The sequence below is a fragment of the Artemia sp. Qi Xiang Cuo genome, chromosome 8, assembly GCF_049724085.1.
Source record: "Artemia sp. Qi Xiang Cuo chromosome 8, ASM4972408v1, whole genome shotgun sequence".
Classification (NCBI taxonomy): Eukaryota; Metazoa; Arthropoda; class Branchiopoda; order Anostraca; family Artemiidae; genus Artemia; species Artemia sp. Qi Xiang Cuo.
In genome coordinates this window covers 38,282,268-38,296,255 of record NC_142801.1, presented here as the reverse complement: position 1 = coordinate 38,296,255, position 13,988 = coordinate 38,282,268, and the positions used below count along the sequence as shown (strand labels likewise).

The window sequence follows — 13,988 nt, the reverse complement described above, 5'->3', positions numbered from 1 at the left end:
GTGGCTGCCACAAACTCACCCGAATAAAATTCTTAGATAGCCATTTTGTTCAGCGTGATCGAAAAATACAATAACTATGTCTCTGAGGACGAATTAATCCCCCACAGTCCCCGGGGGAAGGGCTGCAAGTTATGAACTTTGCCCAATGTTTAAAAATAGTATTGGTTATTGGGAAGTATACAGACGTTTTCAGGGGGGATTTTTCTGGTAGTTTGGGTGGAGGGGGTCTGGGGTTACGTGGGAGGATCTTTCCATGGAGGAATTTTTCATGGAGGAAGGGAAATTGCTATAGAGGGGGCGCCGGATTTCCCAGCATTATTAAAAAAAAACAATCAGAAATTAAATTAAAAAAATAATTTTTTCAAATGAAAGTAAGGAGCAACATCAAAACTTAAAATGAACAGAAATCATTATGTGTATGATTGGGTTTGCCCCCTAGTCATTACCTCGCTCTTTACGCTTTAATTTTTTTTTTTTTTGTAATTTCATCAGAGCTATTTATGCTAATTAACGGTTTTGTGATTAAGGGGTCATTCTTAAAAATTGGAACAAAATTTAAACTTTAGCGTAAAGAGCGATGTATTGACTAGGGGGAGAACTCCCTAATATAAGTAATAAAAATATACCAATATAGAAGTTCGTTACGTAAGTTAAATCGTAAGTTACGTCAGAACAAAATTTCGTGACAGCCATTTAGCAAAAAAAAAATATTCGTTTTAATTATTTTTAATTATTTAATTATAAAACGCAAATTTCGTTTTAATTATTTATGTACGGTGAGCCAAAATCGAAGCTGCATTGATTCAAAAACGTTCAGAAATTAAATAAAAAACAAGTTTTTTTTTTAACTAAAAGTAAGGAGCGACATTAAAACTTAAAACGAACAGAAATTATTCCGTATATGAAGGGGGCGGTCCCCTCCTCGACGCCTCGCTCTTTACGCTAAAGTTTGATTCTGTCTCAGAACTTTATTTTTCAAAACAATAATGTGAATTTTGCCAGTTTGAAGTTAATTTTTGTCCGCTAAAGACATTTAATTAAAATTTTACGGATTTGAACTTTCCGTTAAAATTCAAATATGAAAAAAAAGTAATTGCATTAATTTCTGTTCGTTTTATGTTGTTCTTTCATAGTAATCTCTGCTCGTAGTTTGGCGTCTTTTATTTGCCGATTTTTGCTCGTTTTAAGTTTGACATTTTTATATACTTTTTGTAATTGAACTTTATACGCACAGTGTAATAATAGAAGGAACCTCAATCAAGTTTTAATGTTTTTGGTGTTTTTTTTTTTTTTTTATAAAAATCAAGTTACATTTCATTTTTCTATATGATCTCCCGCTGTAGAAGCACATTTTTCTCAGCGTATTGACAGTTTCTACATCCTGTCACCGTAAAAAGAAAGGGGTTTGTCAGTAGCGTCTGGCGTACAAATCTCTCTTGTTTCCACTTTGGGCCCCTCGGGACTCTTCGAATGAACATAAGAGCTGGGCTATATGAGTGACAAAGCTGGGCTATATGGAGGCTGATTTGAGTGAAAGAATTTTCGTTGAATATTTCTGTCGAGAAAGAATTTCGGAATGGGGATTCGAAATATTCAAATTTTTCTTTTGTTGTATCCTGTCATCACTTTTGTTTCTTATGTGAGTGTTGAGTGAGCTAACCAACACTCCCAAGTATTTTTAAGTTGGTGAATTTATTAACCGTTACCTCCCTCTGGAGCAATCGTTCAGATGTTTCTATTAAGGGGGGGTCCCATTTTTAGTTTATTTAAAAGATTATGATCGACAATATATTTCAAAATGTATGGCCTTAAGCTACTCCAATTTTACTTTTTTTAGGTCTGAGATTTAGAAGATTATAGTTTTGGTTTAAGTTAAGATGGTTTTTTTCACTTGTGATGGCTGTGGAGAGTCTATAAAGAAGCCATCTGTGCCAAAACATAGAAGTCAATGTCGGAGGTCATTCAAGTTGTCATGCATGGACTGCTCTAAAGAATTTCAGTAAGCTATAGACTTTTTATTGCAAACCCAAATATATCCTCGGAAAGCCTAACCAACTTGGTGTACTTAAAGCTTTTCCTTTCTCCCTCAAACTTGATCATTCTGAGAAATTATATATTATTGACAAACTAATTTTTTATGAGGTAATAACAATGATTTATTTTTTGTTAAGCTAATTTTAGCCACATTATCCGAAATTTTAACTACTCCCTTGCCTGTGAAAGGAAAGCTGTGCCCTTGATCCGAAGGTGCAAATTATCCAAACTGTTTTCTGTGTTTTCTCTTATAGAAGAATAAGCATGAGAAAAATATGCAATTCTTGGCGCAAAATTTGAAAGCCTCCAAATCCAATGTTAGCGGTTCAAATAGACAAAGATATTGGAATATTATTTTTAGCTGCTTGCACTTGAGATATTGAAAAACGAATAATCAGAAGTCGTCTTTGTTCGGAGTTTAATTTATCTGCACAAATAAAGGAAAGGACTAGAGGTCTTTATTGAAGCAATAAGCTCTAAGTAGATCTACTATAGAAAAGTTCCTATGTTGTTGAATTGATATTCTTTTCATCATGGTTGGTTTCCAATAGCCATTTTTATTATTGAAACTTTTACTAGAACAATCGGATGTCTTTAAAAAAGGGATACTTTTTGGAGGGTGGAACTCCTCTTAATAAACACTTCATAATAGTGTTTTTGAGAATATGGAGTACTAAATATATGTTTTCAAAAACGTAAATTATGTCTTTCAATAATCTGAAGTGAGAAAAAGAGCCTTTTTTCTGTTATGCTAGTTCGCAAGAGTGGTAAATTTGTGCAGGAGCGACTCCTCTCCTCGAGATTGGTCTGAAGGACTACCCTGGAAAATTTGAAAATGGTTGTCGAAAGACTGTTTTTCATATTTCTTCCGATACCCCAGGAGGTTTTGTCCTGCGTCCAACTATGATAGTAGGTGTCAATAAGTCTGAAATAGGTCAAAACCTGATTAAATCAATACTTCAGAAAGCATTAAGATGTCATATGCATAAGTCAGGGACATAATGGGCTAAAGTTTCTCTCCTTCCTGCTCACCGGTTCAGAAAATATTTATTTTCCTTGACATGTTTCCTGTGCTTCCGACGTTCAAGTGAACGTTTGCTTCACTTTATTCCTTCAAATTCGGTATTCATTTCCGACAATTCGAAATCGTGTGAACAACTTACTATATAAACGCCAGGTGTAGAAAGAAGGATAGAAATTCATCAAGTCAGACTTCCAGATTACCATAAAAGCTAGCACTATGAAACCTACGGATAAGCCAAAGCCTTCTACATACGTTTTTTGCAATGGTAGTGGCTAATATTTTTCCTATCTGTCAGGCCAATGTCATTATCGTTTATCTTTAAAAAAAAATGTTGAAGTTGTTAGTACAAGTTAGCCCTATAAAATGAATGGGCTACATGCAAGCTTTTGGTGGTATCTCGTTAATTTTATCACCAATCGCTCTCATTGCAAAGAATATGGTAGAACACCATGGTCCTCAATCTGAGCCCCAGTAAAAAATGTGTTTTGTCACGCAGTGCCGCATGTTATGCCCCAGTAAATCAAGGACAATTTCATGTATCGGTTTAAATATGAGAAGCCCCCTCCAAGGGCCAAATTTTAGAAATAGATAGAATACAATGAGAAGCATTAGGTTTTGGGGAGCTCGTAGGTAATGAAATCAGCCTAATCCACTTTGGACGTCCCAGGAAGCCTAATGCTGAACTGTTCGAGAGGCGGAGAGACTCAACCCAACCGTGTATAATATGTTCTTTGCGCAAGGGGAGTCAGTCATTCGGCACAGTGTGGGAAACCTGCAGGAGAGTGTAGTGGACTAATGGTAGGTTATAATTATGTACCAATTCCACAAGACGGAGCAAGCTCTCGAAGGTCAAATCTGTTCTGAAATTGGCTAGAGGGATCTTGGGAGATAATTTTATCAATATCAAGGCTGATTTCAACTTACTACCCAATGTCTACGACCTTGGTCTCCCATATTCTAGGCGGGGGGCCACCCCAATAAGAGTTTCTTGTCTGAGGATTATTGTCAGATTCCTAGAAAACATCCGAGCTGTTAGTGAGCTCTTTTCTACGAGCTTTTCAAAGAAAAGTAAAGAGCTCCATTGAACCAAAAATGAGCAGAAATAAAGTCAAATAATCTTCCAGGCATAAAACTACCATAACTCACTATCAATAAATAAATGAAACCCAACACGAACAGAAAGTACAATAAATAACCAAGTCAAACTCAAAACGAACAGAAATTAACACGAGTAGGGCTGACAACTTGTACAGAACACAATTTGTACTTTACTTAAAACAAAAAAAAAGACCATGGATTGTCAGTTTAATATGTGTATACTATATTTATTCCTTAAAGTTTTAATAACTTTTTCTTTATTAAAGTAAAAAAGGCGAAATTATTTAAAATCTATTTTGTTTTCAGTAAAGTGCAAATTATTTTGTGGTCTTGAGAAGGCATGGGGGTTAGCAATCCTGCTCATGTTAATGTTTGTTCGTTTTGAGTTTGACTTGGTTATTTATTGTAATTTCTGTCCGTTTTGGGTTTCATTTATTTATTGATGGTAGTTTGAGGTAGTTTTACGCTTGGAAGATCGTTTGACTATATTGCTGCCCATTTTTGGTTTAATGGAGCTCTTCACTTTTCTTTGAAAATCTTGCTTTGTGGTAAAAAAAAAATTAATTAATTTTTCTTCGTTTTTAATTGACATGGTTCGTTTTTGATTGAATTTTCCCGGAAGAAAAATAATATTTTATATCTTTTCAGTATTTTCTATGAGAATCCATAGTTTGGCTTGCTATTTGTATGTTGGAGAAAGATTTCAACAATTTTTAATCCTGACACAAATAGTATTGTTTAACATAATTTTTTACCTCCTCAAGTTGACCTGAAAAATAAAACAATATTATCCTCAAAGATTAAGTTTATGCTCGTTGACAACCTGGATGCACTTACACTCCTTTGATTTAGTTAAATTGTAAGAGCAGCAATAGCAGTAGTAGTAGCCCCAAAAATTTCGACTTAATACCCCCAGATGCTCTGGATTTATTGCTGAGGTGTCTTATTGGCAACCATACAAACAGTGCCTTTTGATTTAGTTTTAAAGTATAATTGCAGAGGATTGACATACCCAATATCCCTAGAGATATAGTTACTGGACCGTTCTACTATGTTGAACAAAATGGCTGTCTCAACATTTTGACTGAATGTGTTCGGAAAATGAACGGGCTTGGGAGGAGGGCTGCTTGCCCTCCAATCTCTTTTGACTCTTAAAAAGGCCACTAGAACTTTTAATTTCCAATTTAATTAGCTCCTTTAAAAGTTTCAATGATATTTCTAGCTATTATAGAACAGCGCTGCCCATGATAATGCTTATATGCCCTTTTGAAAACGAGTATGCCTATTTTATTTTCGTTTAATTGAAACTTTCCCTAAGTGTTCCCTAAAATTTTCTCCTTGGTACCCTTAGCGTAATTAGTTACAGTAACTGTAGTGGTAGTATTGATAGTATACACATAGTGCCTTCTGGCTAGTTCAAAATCTGCCACAAGTTCACTGTCAGAGTTCAAAGAGTGAAGAGCTAAACAAGTTTTTAATTGAATCGGATATAGTCCTTGCTGAAATTTTTTGAAACCAAGCACATATTACAAACGTGAGTACTTTGGGGTGGAAAATTGGAACATTTTATTGTTGAAGTTTGTTACCTAAAGTGCCCCCCCCCCTCATGACTGCAGATTGTAAAATGGCAAAATACAAACCGTTCGATTTTGTCCTAGCTTCATTTCAGGGATACCCCTTATGGCCATCAGTAGTTATTAAAAGCACCAAAGATCAGAAAAATCAAGGTAGATATATAGTCTTTTGCTACGGTACCCACTCTGAGCATAATATAGCTGAAGCTCATATCTGCAACTGGAATGAGCACTTTAAAGAAGCTTGTACAAAGACAGATAAAGATTTAAATAAGGCTTTTGAGGAGCAGAGCTTATTCCCTGATATTTCAAGACTAAGGGTAAAAGCTACTTGTCTCTACTCACTAAAACTAAAGCAAAATCCAGACTAGCGCCGTCAACTCCGACTTCTGCAGCAGCATCAACTTTAAAGGAAATAATAAATGAAACTCAAGAGGAATTTATGAACACTAAGTCCAATCTAATGGATGACATATCTCTTGTCGTATCAGACACAATGAAAGATCGCCGAGCTTCTGAAATTATCAGTGAAGATGATGTGAACGAAGTTTATAATTATATTTCCCTTGAATATAATGCTAAATTTGAAAAAATTGAAACAAACCTTCAAAGACTTTATAATGCTGTGAACTTGCTTGAAAATAAAATTTCTAAAATAGAGGACAGGGTTGACCAACTTGAGCAGGATACCTTACTTGACACCCTAATTTTCTACGCTGTGAAACCAAACCCCAATGTGGAATTGATGGATAATCTTAATGGAGTGATAACACAAATAAAGGGCTTGCAAGATTAAAAAAAAAATGGACCTCTTAAAGGCTAATCGATTCCGTATGCCTGATACTCAAACTGAGGATGTGAAAATTGCATCCGCCATGGTAAAATTTTCAAGCTTGGATATTGCTCGAAAAGTGATTACAGCAAAAAGTAAGTTGGCTAAGTCAGGTGTATTTGTGTCTGAAAACCAAACTAAAAACCATCGCAATCTATTAAATGCGGCTCGCAGAACCTTTGGCCCAAGAAGTGTTTGGTCTGATCATGGACAAGTTCTAGCCAAAGTTCCGGGTGAACTCGTATGCGTAAAATAAATTATTTGCATGAATGCATTAGTTTGTGACTTGTTAATATTTTTCTTGATTTGTAAATGCCTTCCTCAGGTCATTACTTTTCAATTTTTTTCACAATTTCTTTTTCATTTCGTTTAATTTTCTAACTTTTTTTCTTTTATTTATTTTTTTCTCTCTTTCCGTGCTCATGGTTGATTCCAATAATAACTGCTGTGAAATTAGTTATTTATGTGTTTGTAATCCTTTGACAGGTTTTTCTTTTGCAATAGATTTAAGTAAACATGTGTATTTGGTTCATCTGGTGACTTAAATGGACTCAGATTTGTTTCAGATTTGGGGGGGGGGGAGAGGAGGCTACCAAAGGAAATTATTCTCTGACAGCACTTCAGCTTAACATTCAGGGTCTCTCCTCGTCAATAGATAATTTAAGACAAATTGTTTCGGATGGACAGCCTGATGTTGTGGATTTATGTGAGACGTTTTTCGATTCTGGCAATGAAATGCTATTGGATATCCATGATTACAAAATAGAACGTATAAACCGCTGCAAGCTGGCTAAAGGAGGTCTTGTCATGTATATATCTTGCAATTTGCATTATTGCTTGCGGGATGACTTATCAAGGAATTTTGAAGATATTTTCTAGTCACAATTTACAGAAATTAGATCTAATGGTATTGATCTAATCATAGGCAATATTTATCGTTCTCCTAGTGGTGCGGTTCCGTTGTTTCTTCGGAATCTTGAGGAAACACTTGACAAAACACTGAAACGTCCGTGTCAGTTAATTATAATGGGTGACTTAAATATAAATTTGATGGATTCAAACTCTTCGGCTTCAGTTGATTTTCTTGCAACCATTCTTGCAGCAGGAACTCTACCATCTACATCCATCCCCACACTAGTAACTAATGTTACAGCTTCTTTGATTGACAATATCTTCTCTAGGCTTAGTTTGAAGGAAAACTCGATTTTAGTTAGTGATATCTCCGATCATTTTCCAATATATTCTCGGTTCAGCTTTAGACAGGGGAAGAGTAACCGGGCTCAAGTATTTGATTCCTATTCTATTAGGTTAGGTGAGATAGTTATCTCTTCTTGGGTCTAAATTAGCCGAAAATTCGTGGAACTTGTCTGATAATGATAAGGATCTTTCTTGTTTCTTTGAGTCCTTTTATGGAACCATAAAAGAGGCTATTCTTAGCATCTGTAAAGTGCCAACTTCTAATAATAGGTCTAAAAGGATTGTTCCTCTAAACCCATGGATGACCTCCGGACTTCTCAAAAGGTGGAGAAGGAAAAATAATCTCTGGAGAGCTTACAAATGCGCTACACTTTCAGCAAGTGCTATTTGTCTTTGTCATTTCAAGATCTACCGGAATATATATAATTCCTTGTGTAGGAAAGCCAAATCTTTCTATTATCTAAATAATTTTGCTGCGTGTGACAAAGATATTTGTAAAACTTGGAAGGTAATAAATTCTGTAGTTAAAGCCGGTTCACAATCTAGCTCTTTACCTGTGAGTCTGGTCATTGGTGATTAAGCTGTGGAGGGTGAGATTAATGTCAAAGAGGCATTCACTTCATTCTTCGCTAATATTGGTAAGAATATTGCTTATACAGTTACTTTGTCTCGGCCTAAGCCGGACTTTAGATCAAACCTCGGGCCGTCTTGTGTTAAGTCTATATTTCTAGAGCCAGTAACAGTAAGTGAAATTACTAAAATTGTTAATGGCTTGAAAATCTCATCCTCTTCTGGGCCAGATTCTATCCCTACTAAATGTTCTTCCTTCAATAATTTTGCCTCTAACAAAAATTGTTAGCCTTTCATTTGAATGTGGAGTTTTTCCTGATGCTCTCAAGCGTGCTCGGATTGTATAAGGGTGGACCAAGAAATAATCCGGCAAATTATCGACCAATTTCAATCTTATCAATATTTAGTAAAAATCTTTGAAAAGGCTATGCTTTCTCGTCTCCTTACCTTCCTAAAATCTAAAAATTTTATTCATGATTTTCAATTTGGTTTCCGTGTGAAGCACTCCACTGAACATGCCTGTATGACCCTTTTGAATTTTATTCATTCTGCTTTAGATTCGGGATTGATTCTGGCTGCTATATTCCTGGATATTCGTAAGGCTTTCGATTCCTTAACCCATGAAATTCTTCTATCGAAGGTGTCTCATTTTGGAATAAGGGGAAATGTATTTCCTTGGTTTCAGTCTTATTTGAAGGATAGGTTAATTTCTGTTGATCTACCTTTCTGGTCACCTCACAAGTGAATTTTGACGTCCCCCAGGAATCAGTTTTCGGGCCGGTGTTATTTTTGATTTTTGTAAAGAATCTTTATTATGTTGTAAAAAAAAGCAGAAACTTATTAATTGCTGCAGACTTTGTCATCAAAGCCTTCTCTTGCCCATAGTGGCAACTGTAGTTCGCCTTCTTCTGATGTCCTTGTTTGTTTTGTTGATGACAGCACACTTAGCACTTCGATAAACTGTGAATCAGAGCTTCGATTAAATTTGGAAAAATTGTTTGAAAGCGTAATTTTGTGGCTTGATGCTAATAATCTTACCCTAAAATTTTCCCAGTCCAGTTTTGTTTTTATTTTTTCGCGTGTTTCTCAGGTTTGTCCCGTTATCAAAAATTCGCCAGCCAAATGGGATAATCTATAGATCTAAAGACCGACATGTTCGTTTTTTGGGCATTCTTGTCGATGAAAACCTATCTTTCAAACGTCACATTGATTTTATTAAAATGAATATATTTAGGAGTCTCGGTATTTTAAAGAAACTTAAACATACTTTTCCTGGATCAATTTTGAAAATCCTTTTTCATTGCTTAATCCAATCTAACATTTCTTACTGTCCAATAGTGTGGATGTCAACCTTTCCTTCACTGTTAAAACCACTTTCTAAGGTTTACAATAAAGCTAGAAACCACATTCAGGAAATTAATCGTTCATTAGTTATCCCATTGCATCTTGAGTTCAAGTTCAAGTTCCATTTATTTCCATAAATAACAATAACAAAAACAATATCCCAAAGGACTCAATGGTCTGCTATTTGGGAAACAATATAGAATAAATGACTAATATTCAAACTTGGAATAAACAATACTAAACAATGTCTAATTTATAAATCTATAAGGAAAAGAAGTCAACTCACCGACAGTCCACACGAAACAGCGACCCTCCTATCACCCGACAATAAATAAAAACAAATAAAATTCTCTACACATCGAGGATCCAACGTCAAAAAAAAACCCCCCCCCCAAAAAAAAAAAAAAAACACCATAAAATAACTATAAATTATTTAATATTTACCTTTAATAAGAAACTTTTCATCTGTCTTTTAAAGGAGCAAAGTGTTCGTGACTGACGAATCTCAGCAGGAACCAAGTTCCAAGCACGTCCCACAGTCATGACCAGACCATATCTGAACTAACCGAGGAAGTAGCCGGAATCATCACATCCTACCAGTTTCGAACTGCGTACAAATTTACTTCCCCTACTAGCTTAAGTAGTCCAGAAAAACAAAATGGGAAATCTCCGTGGAAGAATTGATATGCCGACGAAGATAGAGATATAACATAAATATCTCTAATCTTAAGGAAATCAACAGGAGTGTGGGCAGTCGAATGGAGAACTCTTACAGCTTTCTCATAAAGAACATGAACAGGAGCAAGTACAGAAGGAAATGTAGACATCTATAAAGATAAACAGTAACATGTATATGGGAAAACAAGACAGAAATATAAAAGACAGAGTATAGGAAAAAAAAATAAACGTTTTAATTTACGGATGATACCAAATCCACGGGAAGTTTTTCCTCTTATTACTTGAACGTACCATTTAAACGATGAATTTTTATCCAAAAGAACTCCCACGAATCGCACATATCGATCCGTGGGGCGACTTGTGGAGCCTCTTGGTGTAGGAAGCTCAGTAATTGCGGGGCAGCTCACACCTCTACGGGAAAAAAATAAGAAGATACGACTTTTTTACATTTAAAGCTAGTTGATTTATGTCAAACCAATTGAGTATCTTCTCAGTCATTGCTTGAAGCTTTAGAATAAGGGATGACTCATCCGGAGCTGCAGCACCTAGAGTAGTGCCATCTGCAAATGCTACCAATTCTTCTCGACTATCAGATGTGGACACCGACATAGTCTGAGAGTGACATTTGTGACACAATCCACAGCAAACATCGGGAATTGGGGTGTTAAGAAGTCGGTAGAGGTCGTTCACATATATCAGGAAGAGGGTTGGCCCAAGAATAGAACCTTGGGGTACTCCGTATTCAATTGGAACTTCCTTGTCTGTATCTTCCATGGCAATAGATCTGTCAGTAAGGTATGAATAGAACCAAGACAATGCTTTCCCACGCACACTATGATGAGAAAGTTTACCAATGAGGATCTTGTATGTAAGACTGTCAAAAGCTTTCTTTACATCAAGAAAAATGGCTGCAGGAATAAGATTAGAATCTAAAGATTGTCGTATAAACTGAAAAAGTTTATTACAAGAATATTCTGTAGAATACTTCGCGCGAAACCCAAACTAATGCTGATGGAAATAAAATTTTGCTTGAAGAAATCTCACCAGACGTTTGAGCATTGGCTTTTCAAATATCTTAGAGAACACTGACAAAAGAGAGATCGGTCTATAGTTCCCAGGATCCTCACGGTCACCTCCGTTAAAGAGAGCTATCACACGCGACAATTTAAGACGTTGAGGAAATACTCCTAGTTGAATGACCTATTAATCAAATGGCAAAGTGGGGTGATAATTGATGGAAGGATATGTCTGATTACTTTAGCAGAAATTTTGTCAAAACCTGTTGAAGAATTCTTTAAAGACAAAACAATATTTGTAATTTCCTGCACTGTAACATCCTTAAGAACTGTTGATTTCAATCACGGGGGGCCTAGGAACTGCTTCCAAGTCTGTGACACAGAGCAATACGAAACGCTATTAGGAGTTGATTTCCCCATCTCTGCAAAGAATTTGTTCATATGATGTCGTACTTGCCCTTTTTCTGTGATAAGTTGATCGTCTACCATAAGAGACTTAGGGCGACCTTCTAGTTTTTTGGATGGCCGACTAACTTCCTTAATCACGTCTTCTTTATATTTTTACCCCAATCATCAAATCTCTTTGTAAAATATACTTTTTTAGCTCTCCGAATAATTGATTTCAGCATATTACGGTACAACTTAAATGCTTCTAATTTAGCATCACTTGGTCTGTTTTTGTACACTTTCTAAAGGTTCTGGTTCCTATTTATTGACTTGAAGACCCCGATGTTAGCCAGGGAGCTGTGGGTGTTGATCTTTTTGATCGAGGATTCCTTATAGGAGCTTTTAGACAATAAGCTGAGAATTTTTCCTTAATAGTGTCATAAAACTGGCAAATATATCGTTATAATTGCCCAAATTAATATTTTCTGGTAATGAAAAGTCCCACGAAGATGTACCCAGATCTTCTTTCGGTCTATCCAGCTCCACTGGTGAGCAACATAATCTCGGTTTATCCTGGGGAACTAAATCTTTGTGTATTTTGGGGGGTTGGAAACAAGGCTGCAACTGCCAAATGGTCGGAAGTATCAGAAAAAAGTACTTCGTTCTTAATGGAGTGTAGTGATGAAAAAATATTGTCAATTAATGTTGCTGTTTTGTTAGAAATCCTCGTCGGTATGTTTATACAAGGAGCTAATCCATACAAAATTAGTAAAGACAAAAGATCAGAAGCCTGTCTAGATGACGGTTCCACAAGGTCAAGGTTAAAGTCACCCATCAATATAACTTCGGATTTTTCAGAAAAAACTTTTCCAAGAACATCTTCTAATGTTTCCATAATTTGAGTTATAGACCTACTTAGAGAACGATATACTTCGCCAAGTATTACCCTTTCCTTAGCGTTGATTGGGACTTCTATAAAAATTGGGACATTCTTTCGTGTGCATGTTTTACTTTTTCTCAGCTTCATGGTGTGACCTCCACCGGCCCCTAAGTGTTCCGCTATCTTTTATTTATTTTTGTTTCCATAGTTTTTATTTTATTCATATTTTCTTTTCTTCTCCTTTTGCTCTTCTGTCTCTGAGTAAGCGATCATTTTAAATTTTCTTCTGTTTTTCATCTCTGAGTTAGTAACTCATTTGTCTTCCCCCTTTTTTACAGGCCAATGAGCCTTTGGGGGAGTAATAACATGTAATATAATATGTGTATTTAATGAAGAATAAATCTTATCTTATCTTAATAATGTAAGCCGTTCTTGAGATATTGCTCTGTCACCTTTTAGAAAATCTACAGGCTCATAGCTTGTTTTGATTTAGTTCAACATTCGCCTAAATATCCCTTGGAAGCTTCACCTTAGCACTCATAGCTTGTGTAGTAGCAATAGTTGAACTACCATTAGTAGCAGTATGCGCATACCGCCTTTGGTTTCTTCAACGTCCCCTTCAACACACGCTGAAAGTTTCAATATAATAACATCAACCGTTCCTGAAGCATTTCTGATACGTCCCCTTGAGAATGTGTGTGGGCGTAGTGTGTTTCGATTTAGTTCCATACACTTCCAATATTTCTGAGAAAGTTTTCGCCTTAATACCCTTAGTTTTAGTAGTAGCAGCAGTAGAATTAGTAGTAGTAGCCTTAGCTTTAGTGGCAGGAGATGTTGAAGAAACCAAAGGTGTTATGCGCATACCGCTACTAATGCTACTACGCAAGCTATGAGTGTTAAGGTGAAACTTTCAAGGAATATTTAGGCGGATTTCAAACTAAATCAAAACGTACTATGAGCATGTAGATTTTCAAAAAGGTGACAGAGCAATATATCAAGAACGGCTTACATTATTAAGTTAGACCTTTAAGGGTAAGTTGTGGCGGATTTTAAACTAGCCAGAAGACACTATGTTTACAATAATAATACTACCACTTCAGTTACTGTAACTAATGACACTAAGGTTATTAAGGTGAAAGTTTTAGGGAATGTTTAGGGGGAAATTTCAATTAAACGACAAAATTTCGCGCAAGCAGACTTTCAAAAGGGCATATAAACAATATCATAGGCAACGCTGCTCTATAATAGCCAGAAATATCATTGAAACTTTAAAGAATATAATTCGAATGGGAATTGAGTTAGTGCTCTTTTTAAAAGTCAAAAGAGATTGGAGGGCAAGCAGCCCTCCTCCCAA

The 13,988-nt window shown here is 35.9% G+C and overlaps 1 protein-coding gene across 2 annotated transcripts in view; it reads left to right on the top strand.

Annotated features, from left to right (window-relative positions):
- Positions 1 to 13,988, top strand: part of LOC148949379 (uncharacterized) — a 68,053-nt gene that overhangs the window by 17,569 nt on the left and 36,496 nt on the right. For both annotated transcript variants that reach the window (XM_089093404.1, XM_089093403.1), the window contains exon 2: positions 1,838 to 1,999. In XM_089093404.1, coding sequence (XP_088949530.1) covers positions 1,878 to 1,999 — 122 coding nt within the window. In that variant the 5' untranslated portion in view covers positions 1,838 to 1,877. The remainder of the gene's footprint in view (positions 1 to 1,837; positions 2,000 to 13,988) is intronic.